The sequence below is a fragment of the Pleurodeles waltl genome, chromosome 2_1 (assembly GCF_031143425.1).
Source record: "Pleurodeles waltl isolate 20211129_DDA chromosome 2_1, aPleWal1.hap1.20221129, whole genome shotgun sequence".
Taxonomy (NCBI): Eukaryota; Metazoa; Chordata; class Amphibia; order Caudata; family Salamandridae; genus Pleurodeles; species Pleurodeles waltl.
This window is the reverse complement of record NC_090438.1, coordinates 186,192,822-186,211,306: the sequence shown is the minus strand read 5'-3', so window position 1 is coordinate 186,211,306 and position 18,485 is coordinate 186,192,822. Positions and strand designations below refer to the sequence as shown.

General features: G+C 40.9%; 1 protein-coding gene across 1 annotated transcript in view; it reads right to left on the bottom strand.

The window, feature by feature from the left end:
* Positions 1-18,485, bottom strand: part of FAM199X (family with sequence similarity 199, X-linked) — a 67,084-nt gene that overhangs the window by 21,164 nt on the left and 27,435 nt on the right. Inside the window, exons 2-3 of the mRNA XM_069212377.1 lie at positions 9,003-9,222; positions 2,055-2,204 (exon numbers count right to left, since the gene is read on the bottom strand). Of these exons, the coding sequence (XP_069068478.1) occupies positions 2,055-2,204; positions 9,003-9,222 (370 nt within the window). The remainder of the gene's footprint in view (positions 1-2,054; positions 2,205-9,002; positions 9,223-18,485) is intronic.

Below are 18,485 nucleotides of genomic sequence, written 5' to 3'. Positions count from 1 at the left end.
GCAGTGGGAGAACAAGGCCCACAAGGATGTAATGAGGGAGCCGGGGGGCCTGGACAATGGATGGGTGGGGGAGAATGGAGGTACCACAATGCCAGGCCAGGTATCCAACACTCTCCCCCACCATGCATCTTACTTAATGTTAAAAAAGCCCTAGAAATTCACTGAGATAAACAAAAACAAAAGGTTACAGGGACGTTATAGTTAGGAACCAGAATTAAAAAAACCTTAGAAGTTAATTAAAAAGCCAAAGGCTATGCAACATTGTTAGGTTCAGATTTTACACACACAAAAACCATAGAAATTCAGCAGTTATTTATTTCAAGTAACTACAACCCGTGCCCCAAGGAAACTATAACTCGCGTTCTCGCCATGCCCTGCTAATTAACCTAGATATACATCACTGAAACATGTGCAGTAAAAATATTAATGAGGAAACTGGAGAGAGGGAGAGAGAGAGAGGGAGAGAGTGAGGGGGGGAGACAGGGGGAGAGAGAGACTTTTGTTTTTTTTAAATGATTTTTTTGTTTTAATCCACTTTTGTTTTGATCACTGCTGGTTATCCTTCTTCCATTATTACAGTCATGCGATTTCCATTGAACTCCGTTATGGTTAATGTAGTCATATTGACTTGTGACGTGCAATTCTTTAACCAACATTAAACATTAATGTAAATTCATCAATCTATCCAGTGTTTGTGAACAAGGTAGATGATATTTACAAATCACAATTATCAAATAAAAGCTAAATAGTGTCACATATGGCAAGGGGACGAATTATAGTTACCTTAGGGCACGAGTTATAGTTACTTGAGATAACTATAACTGGTGAATTTCTATAGTTTTGTGCATGTAAACTTTGAACCTAACTATACTGTCCCTCTAACCTTAGTTTTTTGTTGTTGTTTTTTTAATTTCTAAGGTTTTTTTTCCTCTTAATTTTATTTCTAATTTCCCTGCTAATATATAATAGATATAGAAAGAGAAAAACAGAGAGAAATACTAAAGTTGTTCAAACGCAAACTGGAGATGAACTCGGTAAATCAGGAAGGTTTAAGTCAGGTATAGTGTAGCAGTCTGCCTCTCTTGGTGGGATTTTATTAATCGGCTTTCAACTACTTCCATAAATTAAGGAAACAGTTTCTTAGAGCAAAACTGTATAAAAATAAAAAAAATGAACAATAGTAGTGCGGTTACCTGAATGAGGTCATTTAAGCAGAAAGCCTTCTCAAGTTTGATTTTCTTCAGCTCTGAAACTTCACCCAAAATTGACAATCTAATTGCCTTATCGAGCAACCAGAAAATTGGTCAGCACTGTTTGATTCTCAAATGATATATATATTAACAAGAACTGAGAAAGCCAATAGCTCTCACCTACGAGAGCTATTCACACTGTGCCAATGTGTTTTAGTCATATTTTACACCAGCGCAGCCGCTGTTCAGCATGGCTAAAAAGTAAATGGAATGGAACTTTAAGAATATGCACCCGCACTCAAGTTCTGTAGGTTTATTTACTGTGTACGTATATTTTAGTTACCACCATGTATGCCTATTTTCATTAAAATACTACAATGGTCCAAGTCAAAAAGCAGGCTGCAAAACCAGATTCCAAAACATTTACAACCAAAATAACTACTATACATAAATACCTCCCTAAAAAAACTGACCAGTTTCAAAACTTCTAAATTTTGACCAAACTAACTTACTTCATTTTATAGGGATGGTTTTAGTTACTTATACTCCCTCCAGCTCTAGCATGTGTGAGGCAAGGGGCTAACATTAGGTTAATTCAGCAGGTGATGATATTTCACTAAAGTGCACTAGATATAGCTGTACTGGAGTGTTTTTGAAATTTTCTGTTTTAGTCTGTTTTCCGGTGCTGCAGCAGAATCAGCACAGTATCTAAGCCATATTCGCTAGTTAAACTGTTTTTTTTTTTTTTTTTTTTAATTTAGTGACAATATCAGGAGTCGGATTCTTCACTACAGAGAAGTTATTTGGTGCTTACTATCCTCGTGTGCAACGCAAAGTTTAAGAAAATATGAAAACAAATGTTACCTGCTCGTCATTTGACATTGCGCTCCACGGGAGCTCATCAAGATTTCTGTGCTTATTCTTCTTTTTCGAGGCGAGGCAGGGAGAGCTAGGGATGCTTGGTATAACATCAGATAAAACATCACTTCCACTTGCGATATCACTGCCAGGCAACTATTAGGATTGTAAAAAGGAAATATATTTGTAAAGCAACAAATGTTAACATCCATGTCAAATACATACAATTTCATATTACAATATATAGGTTATAGCCATTTTGTTCTAGTCAACATTTGCTTCCAGTTGCATCACTGAGATGTATGTGCCTTGCATTTTAAACTGAACTACCTTTTGGTTGCAGCATACGATTTTGTTTTTATTGATAATTTAGCCGAACACCGCAAATTAAGTTTGCTTTGAGGAATGGAATCCACTAGAATTGTCTGTAAAAGAGTTTAGTATATGAGTTAGAAAAACAGACTTATCAGGCCACAACGCAAATCAGTGTTATAGTACCAATACAGGCACTTTCTTCCTCACCGGCAGAACTCAAGAGTCCGCCTCCCTCCATTCTGCTCTGAAGCCACCAAAATCGTCTGCGGCGTACCCCAGGGATCGTCCCTCAGCCCGACCCTCTTTAAACAGGGCACTGCTCCTAAACATTGCCCGATCTCACAACCTCAACATCGTCTCATACACAGATGACACCCAGCTGATCCTCTCCCTCACCAAGGACCCCACCACTGCCAAAACTAACCTCCACGAAGGAATGAAGGCCCTCGCCGAATGGATGAAGAACAGCTGCCTGAAAGTGAATTCTGACAAAACTGAGGTCCTCATCCTGTCCCCTCCTCCCCCCGCATGGGATGATTCCTGGAGGCCGGCCACACTGGGAACCGCACCAACACCCACTGACCACGCACGCAACCTGGGATTCATCCTGGACTCATCACTATCAGTGACCCAGCAAGTCAACGCCGTCCCTTCCTCCTGCTTCAACACCCTCTGCATGCTTCAGAAGATCTACAAATGGATCCCCACTGAAACGAGAAGGACACCCAAGCCCTGGTAAGCAGCAAACTGGACTACAGCAATGCCCTCTACGCAGGAACCACAGCCAAGCTCCAGAAAAGACTGCAACGCATACAGAACGCCTCCGCACACTTCATCCTAGACATCCCGACCACAGCCCACCTGAGAGACCTGAACTGGCTCCCCTTCAACAAAAGAATCTCATTCAAACTCCTCACCAATGCTCACAAGGCATTACACAACACCGGACCAGAACACCTCAACAGACAGCTCTCCTTCTACACCCCAACCCGACAGCTTCACTCTGCTGACCTTGCCCTCACTACCATCCCACGTATCCACAGAATGACTGCCGGCGGCAGATAGTTTTCCCATCTTGCCGCCAAGACGAGGAACACTCTTGCCACCCACGACAGAAACAGGACCTACTTACCTTCAGGAGACACCTCAAGACTTGGCTGTTCGAAACCAACAACAACAATTCCTATGTAGTTCACTGGCACAGCTAAAGAAAAAGCAATTTTGGGGAACACAGCAACACATTTCAAATGATGTTCTAAAACCACAATTAACCCTTAGGCAAAATTAAGAAACTAGACAAATTGAAATGTCTAAAACTAAACAGAACAAACAGTGGCAAACCCAATAAGTCCCACCTATGCAAAAGCTATTGACTTTGCCAATGTGTTTGAGCCATGTTGTTCACCAGTGCAGTTGCTGTTCAGCATGGCTAAAGGTTAGTGGCATAAAGGAGACTGGAATGGCAAAAAGCAGAGTAACAGGGTGGAATGCAAAGGGCAGAGCGGAATGGCAAAGGACACAGCGGAATGGCAGAGTGAAGTAGAGTGTTGCAGAGGGGAGTGGCAGAAGGTTTCATGTTCTGGAGTGGCATGGTGTGGAGTTGTGTAGAGTGGCATACACTGGAGTGGTGTAGAGTGGACTGGTTTAAGGTGCATTAGCACAATGTGTTGCAGGGTAATAGTGGCATTGAGTGCAGTGGCATAGAGTGCAGTAGAGGGCAGTGGCATAGAGCGTGCAGTAGCAATGAGCTGAGTGATACAGAGGGCAGTGACCGAGTAAAGTCGAGTAGCATAGAGTACAGTGATGTAGAGTGGTGCAGAGTAGCTTAGAGTATAGTGCCACAGAGTGCAGTGGCACACAATGGAGTATCGCAGAGTCGAGTGTCGTAAAGTTAATTGGCGGAGAGGCCAGTGTTGCAGAGTAGAATGTCAGAGTACAGTGGAGTGTAGTAGAGTGGAATGGCAAAGAGACGAGTAGAGTGTTGCAGAGTGGAGTGGCAAAGACCGTCATGAATTGGAGTGCCAAAGTGTGGAGTTGTGCAGAGTGGCATAGAACAGAATAGACTGGTGTAGTGTGCATTGGCACAGAGTTTTGCAGGGTATACTGGCATTGAGTGCAACGGCACAGAATGCAGCAGCACAGAGTAGAGTGCAGTGGCAGAGTAGAGTGGCACAGAGCTGAGTAATACAGAGCAGTGGTGTAGAGTTGAGTAGCTGAGTGCAGTGCCCTAGACTGGTGCAGAATAACAGAGTGGTGCACAGTACAGTGCCGTAGAGAGCAGTGGCATGGATTGGACTAGTGGAGTAGAGTGGCATAGTGTTCAGTGGCGGAGAGTGCAGTGTTGCAGAGAGGAGTGTCAGAGTGCAGTGGTATAGAGTAGGGGAGAGTGGCATAGAGAGCAGTGTTGTAGAGTACAGTGATGCAGAGTAGAGCGTGCAGTTGTGTGGAGTGCACTGGCATAGAATGCAGGGGTTAAAGTAGAGTGGTGCAGAGCTGAGAAGAGTGGCCTAGAGTAGATTGAAGTGGTGTAGAGTGGAGTAAGGCAGAGTAGGGCGAAGTAGAGCGGTGTAGAGTTCAGTGACAGAGCGCAGTTTTTCAGATTAGAGAGTCAGAGTGTAGAGTAGAGGACCGTGGCATAAAGAGCAGTGGCGAAGAGAACAATGATGCAGAGTAGATTGGACTGGCATAGAGTGCAGTGGTTAAGAGTAGAGTGGTTAAGAGTAGAGTGGTGCAGAGTGGAGGAGGGTAGAGTGCGGTTGCGTAGAGTGGCATAGAATGTAATGTCGTGAAGTGGTGCAGATTGCAGTGCTGCAGAGTAGATTAGAATGGCGCAGTGGATTGGCATAGGGTGCAGGGGAAAAGAGGTGACTGTTACTTAGTAAAGAGCACTGGCACAGAGTACTGGCATACAGAGCTGTGGCCTAGAGTGCAGTGTTGCAAAGTGGCCTTGAGTACAGCGGCGTTGATTGGAGTTGGGTAGAGTAGATGTGGTGTGTGGCCTAGACAGGAATGGTTTAGAGTGCACTGACATAGTGGAGTGGTACAGGGTAGAGAGGGATGTATGACAGAAAGATGTATGCCTTTACACCACCTCATTACAACAAATGCGTCCTTACAATGAAAGTCTTTAGAACGACTTTACCACAAATATGCGTTTACCAAATAAATGTAACTATTGTACAGCTAAGTATAAAATATATATATATATATATATATATATATATATATATATATATACACACACACACACACACACACACACACACACACACACACATACATACACATGCAATAACCCATACCCACCCTAATACCCTTGCCGCCCAAAAACCCATACCCATCCAAAACCCTAAAAATACCCCTGCCACCCAAAAGCTCATACCCACCTCTGAGATAGATAGAGATAGATTATAAGATTAATTCACTAAAAGAAAAAAAAAAAAAAACATCAAAAAGGTTACAGGGACGGTTTCAAGTAACTAACTTGCGCCCTTGCCATGCACAGTTTTTTCTTCAATGATTTGACTGCTAATGTTTTATTGATGTTATAGAAGTTTCTCATGAGTGCTGTAATATCTGGGCTAATTAGCAGTGCATGGTGAGGGTGCGATTTAGTTACCCTAGGACACAAGTTATAGTTACGTGAAATAACTAGCTGTAACTGCTTAATTTCTAAGGTTTTGTGCGAGTAAATTCAGAACCCAGCTGTACGTCCCTGTAACATTTGGTATTTTATGTGAATTGTTATGTTTTTTTGTTTTAATTCTATTTCAGAACTATAACCTCCCTGTAAGCTTTGGTTTTCTTTCACAGAATTTCTCTGTTTTTTAATCCCATAAAATAATTATAATTACTACATCTTAATCCAACCACTGCTGCGCGCGGCCTTCGGGGGCATATAGATAGCAGACTGTAGGGCCTGGCCACACGCCGGGCTCTTCAGCCAACATCTGCTGCGCATGCGCGTCAGTGGTTGGATTCATGTAAAGTAATACAAATTACTAAATGTTAAAAAATAAAAAAAAACATACAAATTCACTGGAAAAAAAAAAATCCACAGATTTATATGGTTTTGTGTAAGTAAAGCGTGAACCTAACTATAATGTCCCTTTTTTTTTTTTTAAGTGTAAGTACACATACACACACACTTAGAAGAAAAAGTAACTGTGCACTCATAACAATTATAATACATATGGTGATGTCTAGAGTAGAAGCTGCAAATAGAACCAAAAAGGAATTAAATAATTATACCAAAAATTTATCATTTACAAAACACACAAAAAACACGATCATCCTCCAATTTGGAATTACTTCCAAAGAAGGAAGTGTTTATGCTCAGGACCATAAATAGGGAAGGAAGTATAATATATCACTTCCATACTAATCATATACTTTCTTCTAAAGAAGCATTGAGTACAGAGTCTATAAGCAAACCTCCACATATGGTATCAGTCTAAAATAATTTCGAATCAGCTGAAAAGGCAACATATATTGCATATATTGTGGTAAACATTTCTCATGTGCACAAATATAATTGTATTTCGTATCCAATATGTTACAATTCCTTCCCTGTTTCTGGCCCTGAGTAGAAACACTTCCTTCTTTGGAAGTAATTTTCACTTTTTAATGTTCTTAAAAAGATTTGGGTCTAAATATTTTCAACACATATCCTGTCATTCTTTCTTTATTATATTTGATTGGTATGGGGCGTCTTTATTGATTTTGTTGTTTCTCAATTGCACATGTGGTGTTCTATTCGTTGTAGTTTATGGTTTCCCTGATAGGTTCATTGTTGTAACTGAGGAGTTCAAAGATCTGTTGTGGGTAACAATGATATATTTCTGTCATTTTTGGGAGTACTCTGTGCTTCTAGAAATGAATGCACATTGGAAGAAGTTGGTCTTTTCCTCTGAGGTTTTAGCAATTCATTATCGATTGGTTGTATTTTGTATTACTTCTTGTATGATAATAAAGATGTATCTCAGATTTCTTTGGCTTTAGCAAGCGATTTATAGAGATCTTAACATTCTATTGTCAGCCTTGAAGTCCTGAGGTAGGAACGAAACGTGTCAGCCAAATCCTTCATGTGACCAAGATCATCAATGCATTTGAGCTTTTGTTTCTTTGTTCTAAGGAATTAAGTAATGTTGTTCATGTTTTTGGGTGTTGAGTAAAAGATCATTTTTTTTATATAATTCTTTGATTCCTTTTTGGTATTTGCAGCTTCTACAATATACATCACCATATGTGGTATTACTATATGTCCCTGGAGTACAATGTACTGATCATGTGTTATGACTGTAGTGAGTGCGCTGCTGCTTTTTATTTATTTATGGCTCTCGGCAGAGGTTTCTCTGCTTAAAATGTCTACATCCTGGTAACAGGTGTTTGGTAGTGTGTGGAGCACCATCATGATACTGTCCTTGAAACTGAAACAGATGTGCAACTAATAAATCACTGTTGCCATTTCTTAAGTTTGATGTACTACACACACAAACTTACCTGTGAAATACTTACATTTTCATTGTAAAGTCGTGTGTGTTAAAGGCATGGTCGAAGTAAAATTAAAAAAAAGTTGATGCTAAGATTTTCGTTGTAAAGATGCATTTGTTATAACTGAGTCACAGTAAAGGCTATGTGTGGTTATGGCCTCTTTGTAAATGTTTCCTGTAGAGAGGCATTGCATGAAATGCGTAGAATGCAGTGTTAAGTGGAGTGGTGCAGATTGCAGTGGTGTGGAGTGGTGCAGAGTAGAGTGGAGTAAGACGGTCACATAAAACTTCTCACTTTGAAGTCAGAGAAGGAAAAGTAAGCAATTGCCGTTGTAAGACAACGCCTGACATTTAACCTCGGTCTTTGAATGCACAGAAAATGTGAGGAGAGGAGAACAAAATTTAAAGGGCTTTTAACAGAAAGACAGTTTGTGGAAGGAAACATAAAACACCGTTTAGGCAATGGTAGGTGCCAACTGAACCTGGAGAGCCTAAAGCAAATAAAGCCTACAAATGGAAAGTCAAAAAAGTGTGAGTTTCAAACCAAAGCGCCAATGGTAGCAAGTCAATTTTCTGAAAGTCCCCAAGATATCTTTAGCAAACCAGACAGTTGTGCAATTTGGTAGGTCGCAACTTAAAAAGCATTAAAAGGGTTAAGACAAGACACGAAGTTCAACACTATCTAAATGTTTTTAGAGGCATAGATCAGATTAGTCAAATTTCTAGTAATCTTTAAAACATTTATCTCATTAAATGTAACACTGTAGAGAAAAAAAAATGTAGAGAAAATGATATCTTTCTACGATTGGGACTAGACCTTTGCGATCTAATTTTATTCAGCAGTCATCGAAATTGAGTTCACGACTCAGCATTTTGCAAAAAGCATATTGGACAGGAGCACAATATACTTTTGCTTCATTATTGGTGTTGCCAAATCATTAAGCCCAAGTGAGTAGCTACTAATCTGTGCCTCTTACTCTGCCCAAGTTCGTGCCCGGCCAAGCTCTTGTTATGATCTCTGAAAATTTGAATGATCCTCCTCAGAGATTTGTAACTGATTTTAAGAACCAATGTAATTATACATTCTCCAAAAACATGCCCAGGCCCGAGCCAGGCTTGCACAGGACAGAAGAAGAGTAAAGCATACCTGCCACTCAAATTCACTGTCTGACCAATCCCAATAGGTGCTAATGGATGAAGAAACATCGCTGCAGACGCTGCCCTCTGGAAAGAGATCAAAAGACGTGAACTCTTGATCGTCCAGAAGAGAGTAGCAATCATCCTGGTCACCAACTGAAACTGAAGAAAATAATTCTTCACTGCACTCAGAACTGGCAACGCTGGTCCCACAAGATGTCAGGTTCCATCTGAAACATAAACAAGAAAAATTAAATATAAAGAACAACAATTTTGAGTACCTGATCCACAGACAAAAAAAAAAATATATATATACGACCACAAAGAACACAACCCCTTCACTTTGTTATTCAAAGAAACAAATGAGGTTTCAGCTCCTCTCTACTAAAGAAGTTTTATGAAAACGTAAATACTTGGAATACTCTGAGCTGAAACAGTTTGTTGTGGCATAATGTCCTGCATAACAAGGTCTCCAAAGATTATGAGCCCCAGAGTATTCGCCGAAGTTCAAAGTTCTACTGGGCTGGGCAATATCTCCTCTACAGAGGAAAAAAGGAGGGACATGTTTTTTGTAGGCATGTGTACCACTTCTGATGAAAGAAAAAAAATAGAATTTTGTTGGTAAACAGGTCAAGGTCTCCAAAGAATAAATTAAGAAGGAATATGAAAATAATTTCTTATTTCTTTTGGTGTAAATATCTTCATTGAAAACAGCCTTCAAATGGTTTAAAAAAAATTAAATAAAAAATAAAAATTGAGATTTTGAAAGAACCCAAGAAGGCCAACAGTTGACCATTTCATTCTTGGTCTGGTTCCGGAGGTTAGAGAAATGGCTGTGGGTTGTCAGAAGTATAAAATATCTGCTCACAACGAACTGAATCACACTGGCTGGTTCCATCTTATTATTTACTAAATGTCCTCCCAGAGATATTAATGCTGTTTTATGTCAACTAGAATCCCATCACTCACACTATCTCACATTTCGAGTTTCTCTGAGGTCTCTGTTTATAGTTCAACATGTATTTGATCTGCATTTTTAGCGCTCTTCCAATCAAATAGGGCTCAGATTTGATTTTCTATTTTTGTTATTTTCGTGCAAACTGTTTACAATCCCTATATTACTGTTATTTAAATGAATGTGTGTGTATATATACACACATTATATATATATATATATAATATATATATGCACACACACACACACACACACACACACACACACACACACACACACTATTGTTTTTAGAAAAAAAAACAAAGTCAAATTGTTTATACATTGCAGTGGATGCCCAATTCTTAAATGCATTACTCTAGGGCAGCATCTAACTCGGGGTCTCCCTTGACCCAGCAGATTTTTTTGTTCTAGGAAAATGGGGTATTTTTCTCCTGTGGTGTTCACTATAGCCTCAGGGGCTGCTGTAGTGGGCTATACTGGCCATTAAAGGCCCGCACCCTCGTTAAAGGCCCAAGAGAAGCCTTTAACAAGGGAGCGGGGGGTGTCTTTAACTGCCTAGATAGCCCAGCTACAAAGGGCTATGAGGCTATTAGAAAATTGTGCCACAGTGCTAGAAAAATCTACTGAACCACTATTGGCGAGTTTTATTTTATGAGGTCGAGCTATTTATAGATTCCACTCGACCCTTCTGGCAGTGGACCAAGAACAGGTGTTCTGTTCAGTCAGAAACTGAATTTTCAATTAAGATGCCTTTAAATCTTATTCTCTTCACATCTGCTCTGTGTTCAGAGGTCAAATGTCAGTTTGTCTTCTTGCAATGGAAATACTATTCCCTGTGACTGTAGAGTTCCAGGATTTTGTAAGGTGAACTGTCTGACCTATGTGAAGGGAAAGGCTTTTGTTTGCAGATTTTTACTAACACATAACATTTATATACCTAAGTTAACTTTACAGACATTTCAATATATATTTCAGTAGCTGTGAAAGACCATTTTTTGTACTTGTGTGTGATGAAAATATTTTTACTAGGATGAAAAAATTTCAGAACACTGTACTTGGTGATATGCAAATGATAAATGTTTTCTTAAACCCAATTTTCACAGCTTGTTAATACATTTTATAGTTTTATCAGTAAAGCTGCAAGTGAGTGGGAAGGTTTTTGGACATTTCTTGGAAAAGTATTGTCTATAAATGACAGTGCGATACCACATCATGCTTTAGTGATATATTTATTACAAGTGAGTGTTTAAACAAACTGAGAAACACTCCTGCCCTGATGGCAAAGCTGTTAGTAAACTAAGAGGCAAGTCATGCATGGATCATGTGTACCCGATGTGTGCTAGATTTATTATACATGGAGCAAACGTTTAGTGTATTTATTCAAACAAAAGAGGATTTTTTTTTCTTCTCTGCAGAAATGCTTAACTCACATATTTGAAGGTACACTCGTGAGAATGAAGAAAAAGGTGACTGTAAAATGCAATATTTGCCTAGGATCACACAATCGGAGACCCGTTTCTGGGTCAAGACCATAACATTTAGGACAAGTAGATTGTTCAAGCTACTCGACCTGCAGCTCTAAGTACATTTTGATGATTTTTCAATGCCTGTGCCACTACAGAGTAGAATGTTCTAATAAATGGAACAAAGGCCTAACAGAGCAAAGAAGACTGAAATCACCCCTGGCTCAGTGGGGCCATTGTTCACAGCAACAGCTATGAGCAAAAACAATGTAATGTTGAGGCTCTGGGCTTTTACCAACTATTAGAAGCCCAGAGGACTCCATTGTCTTCAATGGAGCTTCCCAACATTCCAATGTTCTAATACCGAATACTGCACAAGTGTAGTAATACCTTTTGACATACTTCTCTTGTGTGGTGCCATTCTGTTACTTTACTAGCCTTTAGTGTCTGTGAAACGTTTGGCAAGCACTTGTCAGCAAAAATCAATTTTACACATGGGATCAAAACCCAAGGTTGGGGCATTGGTGGAAAGGCTGGCATACACTTCAATTATTGAAAAGAGGGCGTGGAAGTGAAAATGTATGACATCTGGCAATCTTTTTGACTGGCGTTACATGTACGAAGAAACATTTAGGTGTTTGTTGATGATAATTTTCTTTGGATCTGTTCTTTACAGGGTTTAATTGAAGAATAAAATGTTTTATTTGTATTAACTGCAAAAAAAAATATATATATATATATAGTGCTGTCGATTACTGGTTGCACAGGGACGATTACGCATACGTCATAATGGAGGCGTGCACCTATAAAATAGTGTGGACGCATCTTGCCAATGCAATACATACAATATTGCCAAAAGGTACTGGGAAAGCCAACATATCCCAGAGGTGAGGCCTACTGGCTTTGCCAGTGCCTTCTTTCCTATGCAAATGGTCTTGTTATTCCTTTGTTTCCCCATACTGCATAGCCCTCTGATGTGACCAGTATGTCACGTGTAAGTGCATTATAAAGCTTCTTACATAAACACATGAATTGACTAGGCGGATATGTGGTCTAGTGGTTGGAGCTGCCGCCTTTGAAACCTGGTGACCCAGGCTCAAATCCAAGCCACGGCGATAGACTCCACATCGTGAAATTACTTAACCTTCCTGTTCCTATATGTGAAAAAAAAAAAAAAAAAAATGTGTGTCATCCTTACTTGAGGTACCCGTTCATGTAGACAGAATTCCAAACCCTTAATTAACGCACAGCGTTCTGTTGCTTTATAGCTCAATTCAAGCTGATACATACAATAACATCATCTTCATACAAATACCCCAAATAAAACATTTATCCTAGAGACAAAAGGGTGGTGATGAGCATGTGTGGTGTGCATCGTGGGAGGAATGTGATCAGCCATATAAGCCTGTCTGAGGGGTGGATAGTGATTCTGATGGATTCGAGAGTGTGATGCGGAGACAGAGTAAATAAGCATATAAAAGACACTATGTACTTGCATAACCATTGATGAATTAAACGCTTCTAGGAGCGTGGAATTTATATCTCCCAAGGCCTGACACACGGATTTACCTTGCAGGCAGGAATATTTAAAATCTATTGTGTCCGACTGACAACTAGACAGTAAATTACATAAACAGGAACAGGACTGTGGCAGCTTGGTGCTTTCACAACAGAAAGGCGCAGTGCGTTCAAAATAAAAACATGTAACTGCACCTTTTTGGGTTCGAGCGCAAAGCGCTCCGTCCCTGGTGTAATTTCTCTAGGGGCTCTTAACCATGCCCATGTCAAGCCCATCAGTTTGGTTGGTTCTTGGGCTTGTCTTTTAAAATTAGCTTGAGTTAATTAGTGAACGGCATGCATACGTCGTCATGCCTTTTCTGGTGCTTAGCCCGCCTCAAGCGCACCAGCCAACTACTGAAAACATACGAGGCTCCATGTTTTCAGCATGGTTTCTGCACTATTTTTTCTCTTTATTTCATAGGCAGTGTGATCTTGCTGGGCAGTAGTAGAGCGCTTTGCATGATATTGACCCCATTACATGGATATCTGCACTTTTGAAAGGTACATGGATAATTGCATTTTTTGCCAATACGGTACAATGCGAGGGAACTTCTGTTTCCTTTTGTGTGTTTGCTTTGTGCTCATGGCGGCCGTCAGCTTGCTTATGTGAAACTGTTTTACTTTTCAGTTTATGTGGCAAGTAAATCCACTCAGGAGTTTACAACGCTAAAAGCTTTAACTCGAGTAAATGCAAGACCCATTGCATTGCAAATGCTTGTTTAGGTTAGCTGAGGGAGAAAGGTAAAGCAAGTTAGCAAAAATATCTTTTCAGCACTTTAATACATAATGAAGAACAAAACTGATACCCTTCGCTACTGGAAAGTATGGCCTCCGCAGCAGGGCTGCTAGAGTGTCACAGTGCTGCAGGGATTACACTGTATGGATTGACCCAGCTTTCTTCCTTCAGTGTTCGCCCCAGAACACACACCTAGGGAGCTGGCCCCACGCTCATTTATCATGCTGTCTGGAACACCCTCCCCCCACTCACTTCTTTAGACGCAGTTCTAGTCTGGCAGTTCAATTAATCTTCAACCCTTTAAGTCACCAACCCACTCCTCTCCAATTAACTCCATGCAAGATCTTTCCTGTCACCCTGAAGTCCTCACCCTTCTCTACTCCATGATGGATCTGCAACACACCACCGCTTCCCTCTCCCGAATGCCGAGGTACTCATAGCCTGCCTTAGTTTGACACCACTCCTTTAGCAGTGCCAAGAAGGAAGCCTCTGTATTGCTCCTAATCTAGCAGCATGGCTATACAGGGAGTGCAGAATTATTAGGCAAGTTGTATTTTTGAGGATTAATTTTATTATTGAACAACAACCATGTTCTCAATGAACCCAAAAAACTCATTAATATCAAAGCTGAATATTTTTGGAAGTAGTTTTTAGTTTGTTTTTAGTTTTAGCTATGTTAGGGGGATATCTGTGTGTGCAGGTGACTATTACTGTGCATAATTATTAGGCAACTTAACAAAAAAATATATATACCCATTTCAATTATTTATTATTACCAGTGAAACCAATATAACATCTCAACATTCACAAATATACATTTCTGACATTCAAAAACAAAACAAAAACAAATCAGTGACCAATATAGCCACCTTTCTTTGCAAGGACACTCAAAAGCCTGCCATGCCTGGATTCTGTCAGTGTTTTGATCTGTTCACCATCAACATTGCGTGCAGCAGCAACCACAGCCTCCCAGACACTGTTCAGAGAGGTGTACTGTTTTCCCTCCTTGTAAATCTCACATTTGATGATGGACCACAGGTTCTCAATGGGGTTCAGATCAGGTGAACAAGGAGGCCATGTCATTAGATTTCCTTCTTTTATACCCTTTCTTGCCAGCCACGCTGTGGAGTACTTGGACGCGTGTGATGGAGCATTGTCCTGCATGAAAATCATGTTTTTCTTGAAGGATGCAGACTTCTTCCTGTACCACTGCTTGAAGAAGGTGTCTTCCAGGAACTGGCAGTAGGACTGGGAGTTGAGCTTGACTCCATCCTCAACCCGAAAAGGCCCCACAAGCTCATCTTTGATGATACCAGCCCAAACCAGTACTCCACCTCCACCTTGCTGGCGTCTGAGTCGGACTGGAGCTCTCTGCCCTTTACCTATCCAGCCACGGGCCCATCCATCTGGCCCATCAAGACTCACTCTCATTTCATCAGTCCATAAAACCTTAGAAAAATCAGTCTTGAGATATTTCTTGGCCCAGTCTTGACGTTTCAGCTTGTGTGTCTTGTTCAGTGGTGGTCGTCTTTCAGCCTTTCTTACCTTGGCCATGTCTCTGAGTATTGCACACCTTGTGCTTTTGGGCACTCCAGTGATGTTGCAGCTCTGAAATATGGCCAAACTGGTGGCAAGTGGCATCGTGGCAGCTGCACGCTTGCCTTTTCTCAGTTCATGGGCAGTTATTTTGCGCCTTGGTTTTTCCACACGCTTCTTGCGACCCTGTTGACTATTTTGAATGAAACGCTTGATTGTTCGATGATCACGCTTCAGAAGCTTTGCAATTTTAAGAGTGCTGCATCCCTCTGCAAGATATCTCACTATTTTGTACTTTTCTGAGCCTGTCAAGTCCTTCTTTTGACCCATTTTGCCAAAGGAAAGGAAGTTGCCTAATAATTATGCACACCTGATATAGGGTGTTGATGTCATTAGACCACACCCCTTCTCATTACAGAGATGCACATCACCTAATATGCTTAATTGGTAGTAGGCTTTCGAGCCTATACAGCTTGGAGTAAGACAACATGCATAAAGAGGATGATGTGGTCAAAATACTCATTTGCCTAATAATTCTGCACTCCCTGTACATACACTGACGCAAATAGAAAAAAAAAGCAAATTGAAAAACTAGATCTGAAAAAAAAAAAAAAAGAAGAACCAGAACTTAAAAAAGCATATGAATTCTACTCATTGGTTCACATTCTACTGAAAGCAAATGCACTTACTTCAAGGAACAACGTTGACCATTTATTAACTCTAATGAAGAAACCACTGAGCAAAGGCACCTAATTGAAATTTGTGTTGGTCACAAGTTCTATTCGAAGCCATAAATAAGTGGGAGAATGCACTGTAGATGTCTGTGTGTAACTTAAATTTAAACAGGTTCCAGTCTAGTGAAATGGATTTCTTAACTGCAGTATGAGCTTGGTATCAGTAGAGTCCTGGAATTATACTGATACCTCAGATAAATTAACACCATAAAAATAGTTTTACTTTCAAGTTGTTTCAAAGCATCCATTTTAATTGCTCAAGGTGCATCCTGAGAGGAAAGAGGAAACTTGAGGGCATGTTGTTGAATTCCGATGTTGTGGAATCAGTTGATGAGGATGTGGAGGGGGCGACTGTGTCGAATGCTGCAGACAGGTCGAGGAAAATCAACGCCACTGTTTCTCCTTAGTCGAGGAGGGTGCTGATGCATGTTGTGGCGATGAGCGTGGTCTCGGTGCTATGGCTGGCCTGGAAACGTGATTCTGATGTGTCAAGTAGGTGGTTCCGTTCAAGGTAGTCTGTGAGCTGTCGGTTGATGGTCTTCTCAAGTACTCTGGCTGGGTATGCAAGAAGGGAGATCAGCTGGTAGTTCTTGAGGTCGGCTGAGGGCTTTTGTAGGAGTCTGATGTCTGCGTGGTTCCATCCATCTGGGAAGGATGCTGTAGAGATGGAAACTTTGAGGAGGTTGGTTAGTTCAGAGCTGATTGTGTTGGACCCAAGGTTGAAGAGATGGTGGGGTCAGGGGCCGGTGGGTGTCCCAGAATGGTTGGAGGATATGATGGTAACAGTGGTCTGGATGTCGAGTGAGGACCAAGTGGTTATGACTGGGCTGGGGTTTACTGGTTTGATGAGGTTGTTGGGTCTGACTGCAGTGGGTTGAGGGTTAAATCAACGTGTTAACACTGTATTAAGGCTATTCACATCTGAGGCAAAATAGAGACTGGTCTTGAGGAAAGTGACCAAGATGGGCCACAACCTACAACAAAAATGTAATCTGTAGTATTTGATAGTCTGCGGGAAAGGTAACATTAACTCAGCCTTGTTGATAAAAAAAGAATTGGGTGATTACATTTAGGCAGTGGTAAGGTTTAATATTGACAGGCTGCAAGGTAAAGAGGGACTGGGGCTGTACTTCATAGCAAATTTTGTAGCAGTTGCATTTCACAAAAGACAATGGAATAAAGTTCATGTTAATCCCAAAAGTAGGAGACAGGCTCACTTGGGACAGGAGATAGAATGGTGACTGTGTAAGTGAAAGGTAGGGAGGTGTTTTGCTTGCTGCCGTGGCTAGACAATTACGGCTTTCAAAAGTATGATTTGTAGGATAAACAAGTTGTTGTTAGTCAAAGCGTGAAGTAGCACATTGATTGCAATACTGAAAATTCTGGAACCCAGTCATGTTGATAGACTGGTAAGAGGTTGTAGTGGTAGGGCAACTGATTTAATTAGTGAAACCAATGAGGAAGACGACTAGTTGAGTGAGTTAAAAAGAACAGAAACTCGCTGGTTGCATTGGAGAAAGATTTGACGAACAGGCATGTTAGTTCCATCAACGAAAGATTTATCCAATGAAAGGCATGGGATGGAATGCTGGCAGCGATTGTGGAAGGAATGTAGGGCAGGCATGTCTTGCATTAGTAAGGTGGACAGGACACACATTCGGGTAGATGCTATTTTGGAAATGCACCTTTAAGGAGTAAACATTACTTACAAGCGTCAACCCAAGCGCTCTTCATCTCTAGTCTTCGGCAGTCACTGACTCAGTTTTAAAAAGTGCCTCATGCAAGTTATTTGAAGTATTCGGTCTGAAAACAGGAACACTTGCCCGTTAATTACATGTCAGCCGTTTTGCACCTCCTTATGCACCAAGGAAACAATAGCTAAGTAACAGTCAGCAAATAGCACCCTGTGCATCAACACAGGTATTAATTCAGAAGTCATTATTTAGGAACCTGTGTGCTTTCTTTGCCTGCTAGGGTGCGCAGTTCCACAAGTGCCTGTCTGACCAACCATTAGTCAGGAGAGCAGTCAAAATCTTCCATACGGTGTGATAACAAAAGTATGAATTGCTATGCAAAAGAGCAAGGGTAGGGCAATGGAAGATGATGGAGAAATGCACTGATAATTAAACGTTGATGGCTGTGTTGGAACCATGCAGCCTGAGTGTCACATTAGGCTCTGGAAAGGATTCTGCTCTGGGGTAGCCTGCTATGACGAGGAGGTTGTTCTGTGACCCCAGGGTTTGTAAAGTGTATACTCCTGAGCAGCAGTAGGGTGGAGGTAACGATTTAAAGCAGGCTCAAGTCGCAAGCGTATTTCTTATGCTTGAGAGGGTGGTATCCTCACTCCAGAAACAGTCCATGATTGTGGTTCTGATACCTCCACTTTGGAGATCTCAAGCTTGGTTTCTAGCTCTTTTTGAGTTTTCCTGGGATTTCCTCCAATCCCCCCACCTTGCCTTCGGATGTTGCTTTTAAATCAAAAGGGGAAGGTTCACTTGTTAATTAGTGA